The sequence below is a fragment of the Coturnix japonica genome, chromosome 7 (assembly GCF_054131305.1).
Source record: "Coturnix japonica strain WE chromosome 7, WE-NBRP24, whole genome shotgun sequence".
Taxonomy (NCBI): domain Eukaryota; kingdom Metazoa; phylum Chordata; class Aves; order Galliformes; family Phasianidae; genus Coturnix; species Coturnix japonica.
Window position 1 is genome coordinate 13,722,397 of NC_140669.1, and position 22,505 is coordinate 13,744,901.

At 38.0% G+C, this 22,505-nt stretch overlaps 1 protein-coding gene across 2 annotated transcripts in view; it reads right to left on the bottom strand.

Annotated features, from left to right (window-relative positions):
* The window catches only part of MYLK (myosin light chain kinase), a 170,986-nt gene that overhangs the window by 61,702 nt on the left and 86,779 nt on the right, over positions 1-22,505 (bottom strand). For both annotated transcript variants that reach the window (XM_015868725.3, XM_085552314.1), the window contains 5 exons: positions 10,596-10,733; positions 9,754-9,951; positions 8,364-8,610; positions 1,625-1,705; positions 370-1,265 (listed from right to left, as the gene is read on the bottom strand). In XM_015868725.3, the coding sequence (XP_015724211.2) occupies positions 370-1,265; positions 1,625-1,705; positions 8,364-8,610; positions 9,754-9,951; positions 10,596-10,733 (1,560 nt within the window). The remainder of the gene's footprint in view (positions 1-369; positions 1,266-1,624; positions 1,706-8,363; positions 8,611-9,753; positions 9,952-10,595; positions 10,734-22,505) is intronic.

A 22,505-nucleotide genomic window follows, 5' to 3' on the forward strand; every position in this document is an offset into this window, starting at 1 on the left:
GTAAAACATCAGTAACATTATTTTGTGTCCAGCATTCTAAATCCTTAACGTTTAACTAAAATAAATGTAATGTATCAGCTTCCTAGCCAGCGTTAGCAATGTAAACAGCATTTAGAAATGCAAGGAGTCTTTTATAAAACTTTATAAAAATTACATCTGCAGGCTGTTAAAGGAGAATCTGTAAGAAACGTCAAACACTGCTGTTCCTTGTATACTTCAGTGAAATAACATAAAAGTTGCATCTGGAATCAGTTACTGGCACAGGACTTAAATAAAGTATTGTGTTACCTTTAACAAGCTAAATATTATTAATCATGAGTCAGATATAACAGAGTGCCACCCAGCTGGCTTGTAATGCAATTAATTTACCTTCTTGGGAGATGACAATGGACTTGGATGATTTGATGGCTTTGCTGTCTAGAGTCCAGGTGACAGATGCAGGGGGATCAGAGGAAATTCGACATTGTAAGATCAATTTTTCACCATCTGCTACTTTAGCATCCTGAAGCTTCTCTGTAAAGGATGGTGCTGTTCCTTTGCTTGGTGGTGGTGTTGGTTTGCTTGCTGCTGGTTTGTTTTCAGGTTTTTTCTCAATTATTCCTCCATCCACCACTGCACACCCACGTTCACATTTCTTGTCATTCTTTTCTTCTTTTTTCACTACTGGTTTGGGAGCAGGGGCTTCAGAATTGGGGGTGGCATTCTGTGCTTCAGAACCGGCACGGGCATTTGGTGCTGGGGTGCTAGCGCTGCCATTCTCTGCAGGGGGCTTCTTCTTTGCACCCAGCACAGATCTGAAATCTGTAACAGCTGGTTTAGGAGGTGGCACCTTCTCTGGCAGTGGGGTTTTTGGGGTGCCTTTCTTGGCCAGCACAGAGCGGAAGTCCACCTGCTGAGGAGCATGAACTTTCCTTTCCTCCTCTGACAAGGTCTTGGGTTTGACCTGCCGCTGCAGGTTTGCTCGGAAGTCCATTTGCTCGGCTGGGATTTCTTTCAGATCCTCCTCAGAAAAACTTTTGGTGCTGACTTTCTTGCCTAAAATATCACGGAAATCGAGCTGTTCAGCTTCCTGCTGCCTCAGGCTCTCCTCTGTGTGTTCCCGAGTTTCCACTCGCCTCTTCAGTACACCTCGGACGTCTTCCTGCTCTTCCTCAGCTGCTCTGGTTTCACTGCTGTTCTTTTTGAAGCCACTTGTTCTACCAAATGTTAGTGCACCATGATTTCCACCATCTCTTCGCTCTCCAGAGCTGGCTGATTCCCTCCCACTATGATCCGAAAAAGAAAGGAAAGAGACAGCCAGGAAAGGGGCTGGTTTAAAAATGTCAGAGAACAATCTCAGAGCAGGAACAAAATGTGTTTATAGAAGGGGAGGTTGATTAGAGGAGCACACTCCATTAGTTTATTGCATCAATGATGACTTCAGGAGCCATATAAGGGCACAAACAAAAAAGATCTTCTCTACTCTGGCTTGGTAAAATGTGCTTAGCCTGTATGATGAAAACAATTTGTTGGGTCACATTTGGGGATTAGGTTGAACAGCAGCCAGCCTGGGTCTGTAAGGGCAGAGAATTAACGGAGCAAAAAATAGAACCCACCCATGCAAGTCCCTGGGAAAAATACTCACTCTCTGAGCATTTCTGCTCTGGAAGCTGAACTCTCTCGCAGCATCAGAGACACCTGGCAGCTGCATTCTCCAACTTGGTTCCTAAAATGTTTAAGCAAGATCACAAAAGCTGAGGTTTCTCCCTCTAAAACTGTAACTTTCCTCAGCTAAGTGACTAAAACAGCTCAAAACCAGTGTAGCATTGTAGTGGTTGACTGAGTGGATTTGGTCTCCTTTTACTCAGAGCAAAGCTATCTCAAATATCATTTCCCGATCTGTTGCTGTCTACACTGGGAACAGCATACTCCCTGAACAAAAATCAAAGCAATTTACAGAATGAAACAGCTGAAAACAAAACATGCTAAAGGAAAACAAATGCAAAAGCTGGGAAATTGAGGCAGAGGAAAGGGCTATTTTGTAAAGTTGAAAATCTTTCCAACTCTGCCTATTGTTTATTTATTCAAGCCCAAGCTCTTAAGTTTCCTAATGTTAAGACATTAAAAGCAGGGTCTCATTTCCTTCCCTCCCCCACAGCACAACCAATCAGTAAATCCCATCTACATGGATTGCTCCAGCCTGGGCATGTTTATATTAAAAAACATAAAAGTGTCACCATATATGGTGCTGAGTACTTATTCTTCCTTTTGCAGAGGAATACCACGGATGCCTTTTGAAAAGGGCTCCCATTAAAGAATTCATTAAAACACTCCCCCTACCCCCTCTGCACACTTCCTCCCACAGCTTTATATCATTCTTCTAGTCCCAAACAGCTCTTCTCTACTTAACACAGGAGATGCCAAAAGCAAATTTTAACTCCTCTAGGCAGCAGTTCTTTAACTGCTGCCACTGCTTCCCTAAAATACTATTAAAAACTCCTGCCGTACTCCTTTAAATTGATTAAAGACTAGAGATATCTTTTGTACATAAAACACTTTTGTCCTTCCCAGTTTAAGCTTGCAAATGGACAGCAAACTCCTGGATGACTTTTGAAAACAAAACAAATTTTTGTTGCTGAAAGTATTTCCTGGGCATGGACAACAAGCACATGAACTGGGGAGAGAAAGGAAAGAGAGGCAGCTTTTTCCCCAGCCCTGTTCTTCTTTCAAAACGCTCTTGGTGGATTAGAACAGCTCTAAGTCAGCTCTGCCACGAAGTTTAAAACAGACTCAGAAGTATCTTTCTGTTTGTTTCCCATAAATGTATTGTCTGATGTGCTTTTAAATAGCACATGGGAATGCATTCCTAGATATGGTTCTGTTTGTATGACTAAGTTTAATTCAACTCAGCTGCAACTTGTAATGGAGTCGTGTAGTAGGTGACATCATTAACACAAATGCAGCAAAAAGCTACTTTTGTAACAACAGTTAGTTCAATTGCCATTTCAGATGGATTTCCATTGTTCTCTTTTGCTTTAGAAAATGAAATAGGTATCAGTACAGTGTAGAAATAAAGTCTTTAACACCAAGAACAAATGTCAGAGGTTGGCTGAAGTTACTGAACTGGAAAGTGAAGGAGTACAACTTATTTGACCTTGAAATCTTTACAATGAGAAGTCATAGGAACATTTTCAACATCTAAAACATGCAGACTGTGTACACTAGAAACTGTTACTGATGGCCCTCAAAGCAACAATCCTAATATCCTTCAATAGGAAAGATTAGAGGATGTTCCAGTACAAAACAGAAAATGGCAAGAGACTTCCCAGGTCAATGCAGTGAGACCTGCCATTCTTACTTCTGCTTATATTTGACCTCCATTTGGAAGCAAGAAAAATAGAAAGAAGCAGAGGTATCCCAAAATTAAATGATGGCAATTATCTCCTTGAAGACATTCAAGACCAGGCTGGACTAGACTCTGAGCTAGCTGATCTAGCTGTGGATGTTCCTGTTCCCTTTAAATGTCCCTTCCAACTCTTAGGATTCTATGATTCTATTCAATGCAAGATACCAGCATCGCCAAAAGCCTGTTGTCCAAATTCATTTCAAACTGGCAGTTCTTGCGGATGTTGAAATTCACTATCCTTTTTCCTGGTTCTCTGAAGTTTTATTATGTGTAGAAGCACCCTTAAGCTGTTGAAATATTTTCCCAGCTTCACAGCTTGTTATCAGGCTGTTGGTTTGTCCTAAGATACCTCTCCCTGTAAATCTAGTAGAGCCCAACTACACACTCTTAAGGACTTAAAACCAATCCAAAGTTGATGAACAGGGAGAAGACATGCAAACTGAAGTACAAAGAATGCAGAGCATACATCACATAGTGAGGATCCACTGCTCAGCTTCTGTCGTGACTGCATGGAAAAAATATTTGCCCACAAAAACTCTGACACCTGTGGGAGAGGATAAAGTAACAGAGAGAGAAATCTTCCACCAGGAGGGGGATCTAAAAGTTCTGATTGTGAAGGATAATGGCATTGCTGCAGGACACACTTCCTGCAGTGCATCCTTCCTTCCCATATGCAAAGAAATAAGTAAGGAAGGCCAAGTAGACCTCTCTAAACTAAGCTTTTTTTTTTTTTCTTTTTTTTTTTTTTTTTTTTTTTTTTTAACAGGGTTTGGAAAATAAAGGAGAGGGCAAGAATGCAGGAGATCATTTTGTTCTATTTTTAATACCTTGGGAAATACATATAGATTATGGCAACAGTGGGCCATAGAAGTACCTAGATGGACAAATTTTTCCACAAGGTCATTTTTCAGCCTTAATTATGATTTCTGATTCAAGCAAATGGCTGAAAACAAGACCACTGAGTACAAGTCTTGAGTTTGTGTCTGACTCATCGTGTCATCTCCTCAGGTCAAATCCTGCTTCCAGTGAAATCAGAAGGAGTTTCGTTTCTGACTGAAGAAGGTACAACATTCTTTCCTGTGAATTCAGTTGCAGAGTCTAAAAAAGAATGAAGTTTCTAAGGCTGAACAACTTGGAGTTCACAAAATGGAAAAAGAGAAATAAGCTAAGAAAAATTAAGGACTGGGATAATTTAAATGCAAAACTCAATCACGAATATTTCTGGAAGCTTTGTAAATATTTTTACGTTTAGGCAGTTTCATAATATAAGTGAGGCAAGATACATAGGGACAGTTGGAAAAAGCAGAGTTTTGCAGTATACAAGCACTACTTCCAAGTCTTTCAGGTCTTTGCTGTTTTGAGGCTTGGCAACAACATTACTTCTGGAACATGAGGTTCTCTGTGTTGGGATTGTATCAACAAAACCCTGGACAAAGACAGACCTCAGTGGCTCTGTTACCGTGGAATAGCATAAGATGTGGATAAAAGCTAAGCTTAGTAGTTACGCTGCAAACAGTCGTCTGAAAGTGTTGAATTGTGCAGGACTGTTCTGTATAATGCTTGTGCACATGATCTAACTTTTACACGTAAGAAAACAAAACAAGACAAAAAGAAAAACAACATGACGAAAAAGAAAGTAGGGGAAAAAAAAGCCCAAACAAAAACAAATAGAGCCCCAGCTGCAAAGCCTGAAGCAATTTTTAAAATAGCTCCCTGTCCTATTGTGGGATCAGTTTTCCCTGGAATGGCTTTTATCTTCAGAATATCTTGAAATATTCGTTTTTTGGCAGAATCTACTCAAATATTTTCAATGAACCTTAGACAAGACTTATTGTTCATGTATTCCTAGGAATCACGCTGGAAGAAGAGGAAAAAAAAGTGCACTGCTAATTACAGCATGAGGACATGCTGGTAATTCCAACTGGCTTATCGAGTGTGAAACAAGTATTGCAGAGAAAATTATATCTTGAAAGATTTAACTGACAATGATAAATAAGTTACAGCTATAGCTGGTGCTTCAGTACAGATACCTGTAAAGCCTCAGCATGAAGTTTTGCAACTCCTTTATGAGTTAGTTCAAGAGAAATATACATCAGAGCCCACTGATGTTTTCATCCTAAAGAATGCAACAACTGGATGACAGATTTAACAGATGTAATAGAGAGCAGTTTTATTGGCTTTGAAGTGGATCCACTGATTTACCTCTCTTGAGGGTGTTTATAGCTAAACCACTAGTCATTTTATTTGCATTTTGCAGCATTAAGTGGGAGAATGGAATGGATAGAAGTTGTGGTTTCCTTTTCTAACAACAGACGTGTTAAGAGCAGATAACAAGGTTTGCAACCTCTATCCTACACAAAGACAGAACTATACTTACTGTGGTGTAGTGAAAGGTAATCTTACAACTGCTTCTATATTACCTGAACTGGAGAGTATTTGAGGTGCTAGTGATTAAATAAAATGAATGTTTACATCTGATTTTAATCACAGTTACAAAATCTCTAAATAAGGTTAATATATACTAACTAAACTTATGGCAGATGGTGAGAAGAGAAATACTCAGCTTCTAAGACAAAGGTTAACAAAGCAGATGATTTTTCTTAGAAACTACAGGAGGATCTGAGGTCTCGTGCTGACTCTGCCATTACAAAGACAAAGGTTTTGCTCAACAAACTCAGTCTGAGCCCAGTTTCTTTCCTTCCCTTTGCACTCAAGACATACATATTGACTGAAAGGAGCACACTGGTATAAAAGGATCCTAATGCTGGTTATCACTGGAAGGATAGCAGATGAGGAGAAAAAGATTTTCTGAATTAAAAATTGATTTTTCTTCCCCATTTCAATTGTGGCAGTTTCATGGAAACACTGACTTGTGGAAGAAGGAAGAACTAGGGAAAATCTTTTGCTAAACTCCACTTTTTAAAATCAAAGTTTTAATTTGTGAACAGCCAACACTAAAGGAGAAATGTGAAGATACAAGAACAGAATTTAGGACTTAGAATAATGGAGAATAGGGAAACAATTAACAGTAGCAGGAAACAATGGCCAGACTAAGCAAAGGAACTGGAGAGAGAATGACTCCCTAAAATCAGTTGTGCAAAATGCTTCTAAAATTAATATGTGGAAAGGAGATGAACACTTAATTTGAAAAGAAAATGATTGTGATTTAAAATAGCCCACTGAATATTGTTAGCTCCTCTATGAACTCCTCAGTGAATTGACTTGTGGTTTCTCAGTTATTCCACATTTTTTTTTAATGGACTTTGTAGGAGTTTCTGAGAGAAACACAGTTCTCCTGCTCACAGGTACAGTTAATACTGCTTCTGAATACATGAACAATTCTCAATCAACTATTAAAGACATATGCTGGCAGTTCAAGATCTATTCAGTTGAGATTATTTTCTGCTGACAATTGATGTAGCTGTACCAGAAACATGAAGCTACATAGCTAACATTTAGCTCTGTGAATATTCCTTAGGCATATACTTTATTCTTTATGCAGATACTTATTTATTATTCATAGTATGTAACAAATTGCCTAAAAGTATGCAGTCTTCTGTTTCCTGAACAGTAACAGAACTTTTACAAAGGAGAGAAGGGTAAAAAGAGATTCCACTGGCTCTAATTGCAACACAGCTTTAGTTATTACCGATTAGAATAAGCCAACATGAATGCATTGATATTTGTGAGCTCCCCAGCTATTTCTCTTCGAAAGTTAGGTCACAGCGCATATTGTTCTACCTACATTAATGTTAGTAATAAGACTTGCAATTAATTGCAGAGAAACCTCTTTCTAGGAAATCTTGATACAGACCAGCTACAATTTTCCAAAGCACTCCATCCTGGTGAAAAGTAATTACCTTACCTGACTTATAAAAACTAAATACACCGAGGATTGTTTGTGGCTGCCATAACTATACAAAATTAAACTCACTGGTTAGGGGCTAAATGGGTTAAAATGATTAAGAAATGTCCCCCTCCTCTAATTAAGAAAATGAGTAATTAATGTGTAAGAAAGCAAAAAAATAATTCACTTTTTGAGTTTTGTACTCGTCTGAAGGATATGTAACAAAAACACCTTGTTCATAGCAAAAAGAAAAATAGAAGGAAAAAACAGAAAACAGCATAAAGCAGACAAGTGCAAGTGACACAGAACTGAAATCGTAATGTTCTTTAGTATTGCACAGTATCTGTCTAAACTGTCTACTGGACTAGTCAGCTTGGACTAAAAAAGCAACATACAGAGCAGAGAATAGACAATTGAATCCATTACACTGTATATGACATTTAAATAATTTTTTTTAAAGAAAGTCACAAATATTAGCCATGTAAGGCAATACATCTATGCACAGTAAATAGCAGAGAATTATGACATTTAGCTGTCTAAAGTAGTACGTTTCATTTTCTAAAACCACTCAGGAAATATGTAATTAGGCCCAATCATCACCATTATAGTGGAAAAATGCCACAAGCACTTTGTGGAAGGTAATATGAACCAACTTCTATATAAAATTCGGACATTTCAAAAACAATAGAGAAACATTTTCTCTGCTTAAATTTGTGGGTCATACAATCTAGTAGAATGGGCCTTCTTGGTGAGGTTGTTCCCTGGAAAGCAGGCATCCTTACAAATATCCAGAGAAATGCTAAAAATGACCCAAAACAATGACTCAAATAAAACATCGCTTGTGGTTTGTCTTGCTAAAGACCCAAACTGATTCCTACATTACTGCAACAAAGTGTTACTTTTCAAGATCCCAAAAGAAATTGAATGTTGTTTTGCCCTCTCTGACTCTTTATGTATTTCCTCTTTCTGTTTGATTAGATCTTTTAATCCCTCCACAATATTTAGTTCCATTAGTACTTTATCATTTGGTGGAAATAGAAGGGAATTTTTTTGCTCAGGCAGAAATTGCAGCTTTAGGGTAAATATAACTAATTGTTCCAAGGGAACAAACTCTTTTCACAGTAAACATACCTGAGCTGAATTTCATATTGCCCTGCATGACGAGACTGTACATTCCTCAAGACCAGTGTGAAGATATCTTCATTTTGCAGGATTTCACAGCCTGTTCCTGGTGTTATTTCTTGCCCATCTTTAAACCAGTGAACGGTGGGGAAAGGATCTCCAGCAATGGCACAAGATATAAGGACATTTTGCCCAGCAGTTGCTGTAACTGATCTTGGTTTGCTAATAAACCAGGGCTGAATGCCATCCTGAGGTTCTGCAGTTTACAAACAGAGTTTACAAATCAGGAGAGCATGCCAAGCTTGAAAGTAACTAATAAACTAATTTCAGGTGAAGCAAACAAAGCAAAATTGTTTTGAACACACAGAGGATACATTTTTAATCTGAAAATAACCCAGGCTTTAATTTTGGAAGTCACTTAACGCTGGTACTAAAATTAATCATTTACTTGGCACTTTACTGGCTCGATATAGTATATTAAGGACAAAATAAAAGGACTTTGAAGCTGCCCTAAAAGGAATCCTGAAGATTTGTCCTTAGAGAATATGGGTAGGAATAGCTTTAAGGGCAACTGACAGTGCTATAACTGCTGTTTAGTTCAGAGATCATGTAATAAATAATTAACAATTGCATAAAACTGCATTTAACTCAAAACATTGACCCTAAAGGCTAGAGCTCATGGAAGGCAGTGGCAACATTGCACAGGCCTACCCCCTGAGGCCGAGGTCTTTGCAATGATGGAGTTAAGATCCTTTATGCTAAAAATAGTAAAAGCATAAGTAATGACTATAGGAAAATAGTTGGCTTACAGCAAGATTAGACAAACTCTAAGGCTATGAAGGTAATGAATACCCAAATCACAGAAGGTCTGTAAGTACCTTAAGTGTTTGTGCTGTGGGATTTGTATCATACACAGAGATTCAAAGCCATATTTTGTGTATCTGCTTCTCAAACTGCAGAAATCACATGTTCTTCATTAGCTGCTGTTACAATACTAGTATTAAAATGAAGATACCTGGCTCCTGGACAACTTTTCCAAATAGCCAGTGCTTTAATTAGAAAAAAAATAAGCATCATTAAATGGTATACATTAAGTCCATAGCTAAGTAAGCCTCATAATTATAATCTGAAGCTGCACTTAGCAGAAGTTTTGCACTGTCCCCAGGAATAGGACTCAGGAATGCATTTTTGAAATAGTTACATAATGTTCCAGAGTGAAATCATTTTCTTGAACTTGCTTCTGCTCAATATCCTTTTTAATTCAGATGTGAGGACTGAACTCCTAGCACCCTTCAAAATAGATCTTATAAACACTCATCTGCTTTAAATAGACGCTCCTCTAGCACACTAGAATTATTTCCTTTTAGCATTCCCTGTGGTGGAGAAGAACTTTACTTACCTTGCACCGTCAATGTAGCCTGTGTTTGAGTTTCGCCTAATTCATTCCAGGCTTCACAGGTGTATTTTCCTGTGTCTTCAGGAAACACTTCCTGGATGTACAGACTGTATTCGTTGCCTTTCTTCTCAAAGTGAAAATCTTCCGTCTCCTGGATTTCTTTCCCATTGTGCAGCCAGATAATTTCAGGACATGGATTAGCTGACAAATAGGAAAGAACACAAATCAGAGACGTACACAGCTTCCCCCCTAACTCTGATTAAGAAAATGACAAAATTTAGTTGTTTTTTGCCACAACTGACTCCACAATGTCATTTTACAAACTTTAAGGAATTTTGCTAACTCTATTGATGCTGTGCAGCATGTAACAGTTCTAAGTCTGTATTATCAGAGTTAAAATATAATTGAATAATGGAAGGAAGAATATAATATGAAGTAGCTTCCAGTTACCATGGTGTGAGCTGTCATGGGTTTCTATTATCAAAGTTCATACCAGGACTGCTTTCTTCTGCAGCATTAATTCTACCCCAGCTGACAGGAATTCAATCTTGTTCTGTTCAAAACAGAGGTTATTGTATGTCCTCAGAGACCTAGTTTTAGTTCAACAACAGAACTTGATAATAACCTGATAATTATTCTTCTAGTAAAGAAGCACTTGCACAGGTCTGACTGTTAACACTGAACACCATCCGGCCTGAAGAATAGCCTAGATAATATTAATTTTCACTTTTAAAAACTGGTTCCTTGAAATACTTTCAAACACGGCACTTGCTAGAAGGAAAAGATAATGGTAAAAAGGGCAGCATTGTTATTTGTTTAAATGATAATGTTCTATAGCTACACACCTGATACTTCCACAGTCATTATCACCTGACTTCCATCCATTACTTTGAGATCAGTCAGCCCTTTAAGGAAGATGGGTGCAAAAGCCTTGTTCAGTTTGACAGCCTGTGTACTTTCTGTCTTCTTGCTGCTCTTCTTTTCTGTGAAGCCAAGAAAAGAACAAGAGGGGTTTCTTACTGGAATTTTCATTACAAGCTTTGTCCTTAATTTCAAACTGATCTGAAGTCAGTCATCTTGTTCCAGCTCTCAGAGAGTAGCATCACTGTACACACCCCAATACAAATGTTTTCTGTTGTCAGCGATCCTAATAAAATGATAAGAAATGGAACCTTCCTCCAGAGACCTCATTGTTAACATATATGGTACAGTATTACCCAGATTTTTAGTCATTTCTCCCACGTACATGTGCTCAAGTACAAAACATCCCAACAACTTGCACCAACAATTCGATACTTTTAACCAGTGCTTAAAATAAGTAACAAGTTGCTATTCTCATCACTGACAAGTTAAAAATTTAAACTCACAGGAATACAAGATTTTCCACTCTGTATGAAATTAAAAACCATTTGGTCAATTAGAGGGTTAATATAAAATGGGTAAGAGCATCGTCAAAAAGTTCACCGTGATCCTTTCCTGTATTACACTTAGCCAACCAACTGATGATGGTAAAGGCTGAAACCTTAGTTATCAACATATATTACAAAAAAAACTGTTGGATTACAGAGGTTTTTTTTTATTGAGCTGTACAACCAAACAATTAGTTCTGCAGTTAAATCAGTCACTCAAAAATAAAATGTAGCTGTTCTACATTTCCAATATCTGCAGCGCTCTGTATCATATTCAGAGATCATGAAGGAAGGTCATTTAACTGTGTTTTGTGGTGTACACTAGACAAGGAAAGACATTTCTAGAGCTGAAGTAGTGATCATGACCAAATGCAGGAAGCCATAAATATTTATCGGTCACTTAGATACACTTTTTGTTTTGTTTAGCATGTTCAGACTTCTTACGTCTTGCCTCTAAAATGCCAACCTTATTTTCTTTCCATACATAAAAATAACTTCATTTTTTATTATTTCTACCTTCAACATTTTCAAATATATATCTAGGCCACCCAAAAGAATATTACAGGAACACAAAGAGCCAGACTGGAAAAAAAAAAAACAGTCATTCATAACTTTATGGTGATTATAATAAACTGAAAGCACCTCACTGAGCAAGTCCACTGAACTTCCTGGAAGCCAGAATTTAAGTTTATACCAGGACTATTTGAACTCTATGTAAATTTGGAAGCTACATGAGAGGAAGTTTTCCCTCTTCTGTAGTAAAGCTTTTTCTAGCCAAAATCTTGTCTCGTTGGCTTACGTCTTTTCCTGGCACTAAGCAGCAAGACATTGATACATGTGAGAATGGAAATATGGGACGTGACTGAGATCCACTCAGCTCAGTTTTATGGACTTAGTGCTCTCAAATACTTGATTTACCATCAAAAATAAATTCATCAGTCCTAGGGCTTCCTATAGCATCTGCACTAACACTACACAGAAAATAGCCATGAAGTTGGGTCAAAGCCATTTGCACTAATAAACCGCAGTTCACCATATTCCTATATTTTGTACTATTTACTCAGGTAAAATGCTGGACTAAGCAGTATCAGCACGTATTCCTTTACTAATTCAGTGCCTTGCAGAAAATCCCTTTGGACCTCAGATAGAAACAGACCTAGCAGAAGAAGGAGAAATCAATAAATGGTGAAAAAGGAAGAACAGAGTGGTGGTGAACGGACTTAAATCCAGCTGACAACCAGCTGTGAGTGGTGTTCCTCAGGTGTTGATATTGGAGCCAGTCCTGTTTAGTATTTGTATTGATGATCTGGACAAGGAGATTGAGTGCACTCTTAGTATGTTCGCAGATGATAATAAGTTGGGAGGAAGTGTTGATCTGCTTGAGGATAGGAAGGCTCTGCATATGTTGGCTCAATGGGCTGAGGCCAATTGTCTGAAGTCCAGTAAGACCATGTGCTGGGTCCTGCACATTGGTTACAACAACTCCATGCAATGCTACAGTCTTGTGACAGAGTTGCTGGAAAGCTGAGTAGCATAAAAGGATCTGAGGGTGTTATTTGACAGTCCAATGAACATGAGCCAACAGTCTGTCCAAATGTCCAAGACATATACAAGACATCCTGGCTTGTTTAAAAAAACAGTGTCATAGCAGGACACCCCCCTGTACTCAGCACTAGTGAGATGGCACCTTTAGTATTGTGTTCAGTTTGGAGCTCCTCACTACAAGACACTGAGGTTCCAGAACATGTCTTAGTAGTGTAAGGGAGCTGTGAAAGCTCTGGGGCACAAGCCTTATAGGGAGCAGCTCAGGAAACTGGGATTTTTCTGTCTGAAGATACAGAAGTTTGGGAGTTATCACCCACTACAACTACTCAACTACAACTCACTACAACTTCCTGTAAGAATCTTGTGGCAAGGTAGAAGTCAGCCTCTTTTCCCAGATAACAGTGATAGGACAGGAGGCCTTAAGCTGTGCCAGGGGAGGTTCAGGTTGGATATTAGGAAAACTTTCTTCACCGAAAGAGTTTAGTAGCTCTGTTGTTGGTAAAGTTGACAGTTGGACTATATGATCTTAGCAGTCCTTTCCAACATTAATGATTCTCTGAGGATAATTTCAGACATAAAGGCAACTTTGTATGTCGCAACCTTTCTGCAGACTTTCCCTATCCTTGTAAATTTATCCTATGCCAATGTATGCATGCAGTTTCGTTTAGTACAGTTCTTGCAGTAGTACATGGCTTCTCAAAACTTATTACAAAACGTGAATAAAAATGGAGTCCTCTCTATTGCTGGCATACTTTGCAGCATGGGGATATTGAAGGCATTTCTCTAGCAACAGAATTGCAATCCAATGCATATAAAAGCTTAAAAATGTCTAAGCAGTTATAAATTATTCCTAATTCAAATCAGCATCATATGAGAAATTGGAGCCTTAGACATGGCTAAGACAACCAGTATTTCTTTTCAAATGTCTGGCATCCAGGACATAATAAATAAATGGCTAAAAGGACTGACTCCATGGCAACCTGTACATGCTTTCTTCAAAACACAAGCAATCTGTTCCTTTAAAAGACTTTTACTAAATTGCAGATCTCTGATTTTATGCTTCTGTTCAACAGTCTACATTGATCAGTATCCTACGTTTATTCTACTAGTGACTTAAGTAGAACATGACCCAAACTGTCTATCGCTTTTTTAATCAAGCAGCAACAACTAGGAAGATTAATAAAAATTAAAAATGAACTAGGAAAATTAACCTCTTGTCACACTATATGTTCACTGAAAAATTACAGGGGCTTATTCCATGTAATAATTCTTTCTTTGCTTAAAATCTGTTATTGTAGACTTCTAGATTTGGGAAAACAAACAAACAAACAAAAACCAGCAACAACAATGATCAAAAAACCTGATTAATTGACATCTTTAGTTTCTGACAGGTGTTTTACACAAAACACCAGAGCTGTTTTAATTATTTAGTTTCATTTAGTCTTGGTCAAAAAAATTATTGCATTTTCTCAGAATGGACCTATGCAGTCATTTAGAGACCAACTTACAAGGACTGGATATATTAACTATACTAACTTAACTGTACTCAAATTTTGAAGCTTGTAAATGCTTGTAGAAAAGCAGCACACATCAAGAGGACTGTACTAGAGCTTTCTTTCTGCAGTTCCTTCAAGTTCTCTCTCACCACACAAACTGTTGTTGTTTCAACTTCCCATAGTTTGCAGAGCCCAAATCAGGGAGAAGAAAGAAAAAGAAAGCACAGAACCTTCAGATACTACCAACCACTGTGCTTCTGGATGAGAAAAAAAACCACCATTTTTAAGCACCAGAAAGAAAATGTGGAACATAAAGAAAGGCGACATTGACATAAAGGGCATGACTTTTTTATATACCTTCCAATCCTCAAGCTGAATCAACTAGATATGAAATAGAGGAGATCTGATATCTTCCCATTATGTCAACACACTCTAATCACCTACAGTCTTTTAAAATCTTCCCCATCAATTTTACTTCTTATTGCTGCCAATTAGGAGTACATTTAACTTTAGGAACGAGAAGAAAGAAAGAATGTAAGTTTTAACACATAGCAATACTCTCATAATAACAAAAAAAATAAAAATAAAAATAAAAAAAAAATCTACCCTGACCTGTTCATTCTGTTCCTCCGGTTCTTTACCCCAATTGACCTCTGCTGCTGTGGTCTGTGGTCATGCCTAATCAATTTATGAGGAACATGAGAATGCACTACATAGGGTGGGCCTGATAAAAACAAGCCTATTTCAATATCCTATTTTCAGATTGTGCAACTAGTGCATTTCACAGTAGCTTATAAAAAGTCACAATTTTTTAATCACAGCCGTTGGTTTCATGCAAATTAAATCAGCCACGGTAATGCAGTAGATACTGTGATTTTCTCAAAGGCTGCTTATAGACCACTGAATTCTCCAAGGCTCTACTAAAATTATGAACTCAAGGAGTTCCACAACTCTGCACAGAGCTGTAGTCTGGCATAATATATAAGCTCAGCTGTGGCAGTCTCTGAAGAGCAGTGATATCATTTCAACAGGCATTTGATATGGCATTAAACAAGATGATAGATTTAAAAACACACCCAGCACAGTGGTTTTTCTTGTTTGTTTTTACCTTTCCTCAGACTTTCATATGCATGATTTTTGGGAAACAGCAAGTGATAAAATGCACAGTTCAGTTAAAAATAAACAGGACACACATGGGAGATAAGAAATAAGAAAGGTATGTAAAGGACACCCTATATAATCTTGCATATTTTCTACAATGCAATTTTAATTTAGGCTTTTCCCACAGTTTTGACTTATCCCTAAGGATTCATTTTTTATTAGAAAACACTCTAATAAGCAATCAAATCTGTTTTAAAAAGCCACTTCATGCATCAAATCCACAGAGATTCAGGAGAATCAAAATCCTTCCAGTTTCTTATAAAGATTCTTAGAATACTTGGAAGGCAATGGTAAGGATACAAAACTTTCCATCCATCAGTTATTCTGCTCTCCCGTGTTTATGTAATGGACAGCAAAGTCATCTATCCACCGCTACAATATCAAATATTTGTTTATCTATTCAGCTGTAGTCATATAAATTTAAGGTGAAAAAATTATTCCCTTTTTGACTTTTTTTTTTAACCTGGGATTTAAAGAGTGTCTTACATCAACTTAACCTCCATAGATCTGCAGACTGAAAATTATTGCAAGACTAGTGTTAATGTTAGCTGTGGGCTCAAGCCAAAATACACTTGAATTTTTTAGAACCTAGATGTGAATTAGAACTTGGTGCTTGAATACAACTATAAACATTTATATTGTAGAAGGCTAAGCAGAGATGAGCTATTGTGTTGAAGGTGTATATATAAAAGAAGAAGTCAGTGGAATATTCATGCTGCACTGAAATTAGCCCACTACAAATCAATTGTGCTGTACACATTTACCAGTTTAACAGCAAGTATACAACCATTTACTTTCTAAGGTAAGAGAAACAGATAAATTATTGCATACAGAAGGAAAAAAAAAAAGAGTAAATAACTGCTCTTTGGCACTTTCATTCCCAGATTTGCTACCAAAACTAAAATGAAACAAGTACTCATATCAGGATACAAACTTCATGAACATTTCTGAAGACTGTACTTAAGCTGTACCTGGCCTCTAGCTGAAACAGCTAATATTTTTCGCACATTGTCTATACTAATAAATTTTCTTGCTTGTGTGCCTGCCCAGAATTTCCAAAGACTTTTAAATGTGAGCTGCAGAATGCTGACATCTCCCGTTGAGATATCAGGACTTCAGCACACTCAGCAGTGCATAGAATCACACAAACACTGGGGTCAGAAGGGAGGTCTGGAGTCCGTCTGGTCCAGTCCATTGCTCAAGCATGGTCAGCTACAGCACTGAACATACACATCATCAGTGCAAACACTCAGCTGCACAAGATCATGGCTACAACTGGTTACGGGTCAGGGACACACAGAGAATAGAGAGCTAGATGCCTTACGTTCAGAACACTGCAAACACACTGTTTAGTCTTATGAGAGATTTAATTATACACGAGGAATCTGCTTGCCAGAATCATATGGTTAGCTGCCAAATAATGCCTAGTCTGAGCCGTGTGAAAGGACTGTCTCAGCAACATTTACCATTTATGGTGTTTAAATGTAATTTTGGCTCGGAGGCTAATATGTCAACTGAGCTGCAGAGAATGCTTAACTCAAAAAAGCTCTCCATATGAGTGAACTCAGAGAGAATAACAGATTCTGCAAAGATCTCAAAGCAAGGTTCAGATTCATGCATACACGTATAGCCAGAGTTGTAAAGTAGCCTGGCCAGAAGAATTACAGTTTTTGAAAAGAGTTTCACCTCCCCAAATATTTTCACTGTAAATAAATCAAGCCGCTACTAGATCTCATATTAACAGTGCTACCAAATCTATTACTTTTTTTTTTTAGTTGGTAAAGCAGAAAATTGATACTATGACACACATCTCATCTGCCTCAGGCTTATAGAGTCAAAATATTCTCTGCTGTTTGAACTGCAGACTTGATATACATTGGAATGAAAAAAAAGAGACCTCTCTACACTTGAGACATGCAGAGATGTTTCTGCTTTATTAAAGATCTCAGGTGGGTATGCTGTTTTGCATGCTTTGGTCATGAGAACTAGACAGTCAGGGATCTAGCATTGTTTTTTTACAGATCTACCTCCCATCAATTATTTCTGCAGTTATAATTTAGTTTTGTGCATAGAAGGCAAGGTTTAAATATGCTTGGGAGATTCTTTATGATAATAGCTTGTATGTTGTGCCCTGCATTACACAGAAATAATATTAACTTCATTCTTATACTAGCCAGGGTTGTGAAAGTTATACAAAAGGAGCTGAATTCCACTTTATCCAATCTGACAACCTATTCACTTTACTGCACACTGCAGGACAGTAATCCAGCCTATGCCACAGTGCATATATGCTTTCTTCTCTGAGTCTTTCCCTCTGTATGTTATCTATCCAGGTATTCAGCATTTTATCCTCTGCTTTGTCTAACTCAGTTTCAACTGCAAACTGCAGCATTTCAAAGAGCTGCCACTCCAGATATCCCACAATCAAAAGACTGCCAATATTAGTAAGACCAACAATTTGTGAGAAACGTGATCAAAAGTCTCAGTTTAGACTGAAAAGAACAAAGACACAAAACTGCCTGCTGAGTTCACAGCTGATCTCTTCGGAGTCAGCAGACCAAACCCCTTGGCGACAGCCTCACTGGAAGCTTTGCAGCCAAAGTGCTGTTTGCTTTTGCCTTCAGAGCCATCTGCCTTACTAATGACTAACACTGCCTGTGAGTTATTTACATTAAGTGAGGGCTCTTTTGTCACTGCCACAGAGAGAAAATCCATGGAAGGCCTGAGAGTCTGTATATCTATGAAGTGCATTTATACAGCAGTTCAGTTGGCCCACTGCTAGCAAATTCCCCAACATTAGTTAGCCCTCTAGAAATGCACTCTGCACTCTGATACCTGCACTAATATAGCATTGTTGTAAATGCAATCATACTAGTTTGACATGGACAACTTCAGAAAATTGCTTTGCGTATCCTAGAACAACCCAGCAGTGAAAATGTCCATACTGCTGACACAGAATTTCACCTTTGCATGCACAATTTCTCTCTAGCTGCATAGGTAGAACATAACTTCATCACAACACACCTTGATCCATCATTTTGATTACAAAAAAATCCCCACAGGCTTTGCATGAATGGAAGTGCAATAGAAGCACAACAGGAACAAGCAGTCACAAAAAGTGCAAATGCCCCTTGAGGATGCCACTAATGAAGCAGTGAAAGACCCTTCAGTCCTTCCCTCTCCAGATAGACCCACTGCAATTTATCCATATCAGCTGCCCTAAGAAACATTCTTTGAGATAGCTTCATGTCTGTGCTTTCAAAAGTACTCAAGCACATATTAAGTTAATAGTATTTGTATGTATTTTGGTGACTACTACTTTTCAACTGAAGACAGAATATTACAGAACTTGGCAATCCAAATTAGGACAGTTGGCCCCTTGGCCATTGCAGGGCCATTCCAAAGTGTGTTATAAAAAAAACATCTGTTTTCTGTCATTCTGGTGTACAACAGTTTAATGGTCACAGACCACAGTTGAAAACATCACCAAATGTAGGGGGCTTTCCTGTTGTTGGTGATCTTCTTCCTTTTTAAATTAGACATTTTTTTCTCTCAGCTATGTTTTAAATTATTTAAAAAAAAAAAAAAAAAAAAAAAAAAAAAGGAATTCCAGTATTTCAACTCATTCTGCAAGCACTCGTCCCTCATTTGCATGCAGATTTGGTTTATTTTTGACTGGAAATAGTTTATATCAAGAAGAAGTCTTTAGGGAACACCACTTATATTGATGGCACAAATCCTAAATCATTAAAAGCTTCTACACATGTTTTGCTTTTGTCCCTCATTTTTGTTCTCTAGCTGGTATTGTGTTTCATGATTGAGTCCAAGTTGCTGAAAGAAGGCAATTTATTAAAAAGAGAAGCTAAGTTTTATGAGGTTTACAGCTGTCATTGACCCATGCAGAGCACTGGACCAAGAACTTTGGGATGCTCTTGAAGGCACTGGAACAGAGCTTCTTTGATAGCTAACATTAGCTCTGCTTGTGACAGCTTACCTCTGACCTTTCAACAAAGTAACAAGAGAATAAAAAACGCTTCATTTTCATAGAACTCCAAACCAATTCTTAATCATCGCAAAGCAGTTCTACCAGGCTACTGGCCTGGAATGTCTTTTTGACATTTAACAAGACTAGACTTGCATAGTTTAGAAAGTCTTCTATAATTGTTTATATTTATGCTACACTTCAAGTATTGCAAATTATTTCAAACAAATACTGGCTTTGAAAAGCTGTTATAACTATTTCATCACTCCAGACAAGTTGGACATCACACTTCACTTACCTTAGGCAGAAGAGTATCTCAGAGAAACAAAACTGTAGCCTCTCATATAAGGATTCAAACAGAGGTTGCTCATTGCAGTGATTACCTTCTTAAAAAGATTAATGTCTACAAGAGGTCATTATGAGATAGAAAGGAAAACAACCCATGACTTAAAGACAGCATCTCTCACTAGTGGAAGAAAAGATGCCTACCTGATAGCCTTTCTTTCACCTGGTTATATTGCATAGTTCCACACACACCAGATGAAAGAGTGACAGGAGCAAAACAAACTGCTTTCCCAGAAGGCATCTCCCTTCACTGCTTGGGTAAACTGGTAACTAGAGCAGAGACTCTGACAGGCTTCCAGGTGACTCTAATCTGCTTGTCCAATGCTCAATGAATGACTACAGTAATCAGATTACAAGGGCTACAATCTTCCTAACATAGACACTTATGCTGGGGAAGCTGCACTAGAAAAAAAAATAATGTGTGAACAGAAAGTGGTTGGGGAAAAAGGGGAAGAGATGTGAAATCGGGAAAGTGCACTGCTGGCAGGGAGGGAGAAATAAGGTCAAGAGGCAACAAGCAGAAACAACAGTGTTTGCTAAGTAGTGTTTGATCACTGAGGGAGGCAGTGATAGGCCTCTATTCAAAACAATGTATGAAGGACTAGCATCAACAAAACAGGTCTGGGAGGCTTCAAAGCACTGAAGCCATGGAGTATGATGGCTCCAAACCTGTGTTGCTGCTATCACCCAGGTTTGTGCCCTCCCTCTTGAAATCAATGATGCTCTGTTTGGAACTGGGAGGTTTGGGAAGTCCACATGATGAAAGAAGAGCTTCAGTAGGCCAGATACTCTGCAGTGGGGCAGAAGTGCAAGACAGAAGAACATTCTCCTAGTAGTCCGTCCTCAGGTAACAAGCACTTCATCCTTATACATTGGAAAAAGAAAATAACTGCTTTTTTTACATGCAGAGTCTTTTCCCAAAGTAGCAAAAACTTCCTACTGTTGATATTAATTCATTACAGCACAATAGTAGATGGAGCCCATCATATGTCCCATCACTCTTCCTGATCTCCCTTACCACTGTAATCTTGTGTTGCACACCCAGATATTGGTGTGAATAACACCTTTCCTAGAGATGGACCTCGCTGTTGTCCCCTGTCAATGATTAATTAACTGATAGAGACAACATGTCAGAAGGCTTCTTTGACGTGTGAGGAAGATCTGAAGAACAGCTACTATCCCTTGGATCTGACCTCACTTCCAACTACACCAATTATTAATACTGTAACTGACTCATTCTGTGTAGGTTCAAGTCAATTAACCTCTCCTCACCAGTTTCCTCTTCATAAAAAAAGTTAAAACACCTTGGCAAAAAGCTGATTAATATTGATATTCAACCTCAGTTTCCCCATCAGTGTGTAATCACTGTCAATCCATTTCAGGTGATCTGAATGTACTCCGCACTTGCCTCTTAAAGGGCTGGCATTTTTTTTTTTTTTTAAAAAATGAACTGCAAGGTGTATTTAGAAAATGGCTTGTGTGCTTAAATTGATACCACCAAACAATAGGAAGATTATAATATTAAATGAGAACAACAACAACAGCACTAATGTCTGCCTTGCATGTATAAAAACAGCAACAACTCAGTCACTCACATACTGTTTAGAAGCTTACAGAAAAACTTGCATATCAGCCCCACCGCTTCCAAAACTCCATTTTTCCTATGTCCAGAAACTGATGTCTAAATTTAAATGGAAAAAAAAATATCTTACATTTACAGAGTGACAAATGATAGTGCTCCAGGAATAGGGAGGTCTGGCACTAAGCGTTTGAGTAATCTGAACAGTTTCTTACATCTCATTAGACTGATTAATCTAGCATTTTATCTGTTGGGTTCATTCTCAGGAGTTCATCTTTAACCTGTATCTCAGCTTTAAGAAAACACCATCAGAGAGAAGAGTGTCAGAGTTCAATTCAGTCTACTTAGCGTTTCACAAGATCAGAATTAGCTTCACCTTGATTAACTCACTTTCTTCAGATTACCTAATGAACCTGTGCCTATTCAGTCAGCCTGCCCTTACTTAAGAGATCTTCAGTTGAATGATTAGCTTGAATATGCTTAATTTTAAAGACCAGTACATTTGTTATATAGAATCATGCCTCCCTACTGTAAGGCAGGGACACCTAACACTATGCCCCATCCATATGAAGTGTGAGATTTTTTCAACAAGATTCCAAATCTCCACAGGAAAAAAATTAATTGCGTTAAGCTTTTTTTTCATAGGGAACCAAGGAATGACTGACATTGCTGGGCACTAGGCAGAATTTGTACTGCTTAATAATAGGGAGGCAAAATGAATCCAAGACTGATGACTTGGAACAAATGCTTTGCCACAGTACAGGGCCAGACACAAAGCATAATGAAGTACTGGAAAAAAATCTGCCTATCTTTAATAGGACTTGGAGCAGTAGACCTTTATAGGTCTTTCCTTTATTTCCTTTATAGGAAATAATTAGGGTCTTCAAAATGTTGTTCCCTATAATGATTCCAAGGTTTTCCTCTGGCAAAAACAAAGTAACAGATCTTTTGAAGGACAAAGAAAGCAGGAAAGATCAGAAAGAACATAAAATATGGCCAGAAAATACCTGTAACGTCTTAGCAGATTTAAGCATTTTAATGTTAGTATTCAAACATGAGACTTCCTTTTTTTTTTTTCCTCCCTTTTAAAAACCCATTACTGACTATTCTTCCTGTCAGGATTGGACTTTTCTGAGTTATTTTTGTGCTTGATTAAATTTAGAAGGAGAAGCTTCTTGCTTTTGAATAAACATACTGTGTTTTGCTGACACATCAGTCCAGGTAGAGGTTGTGCCCCA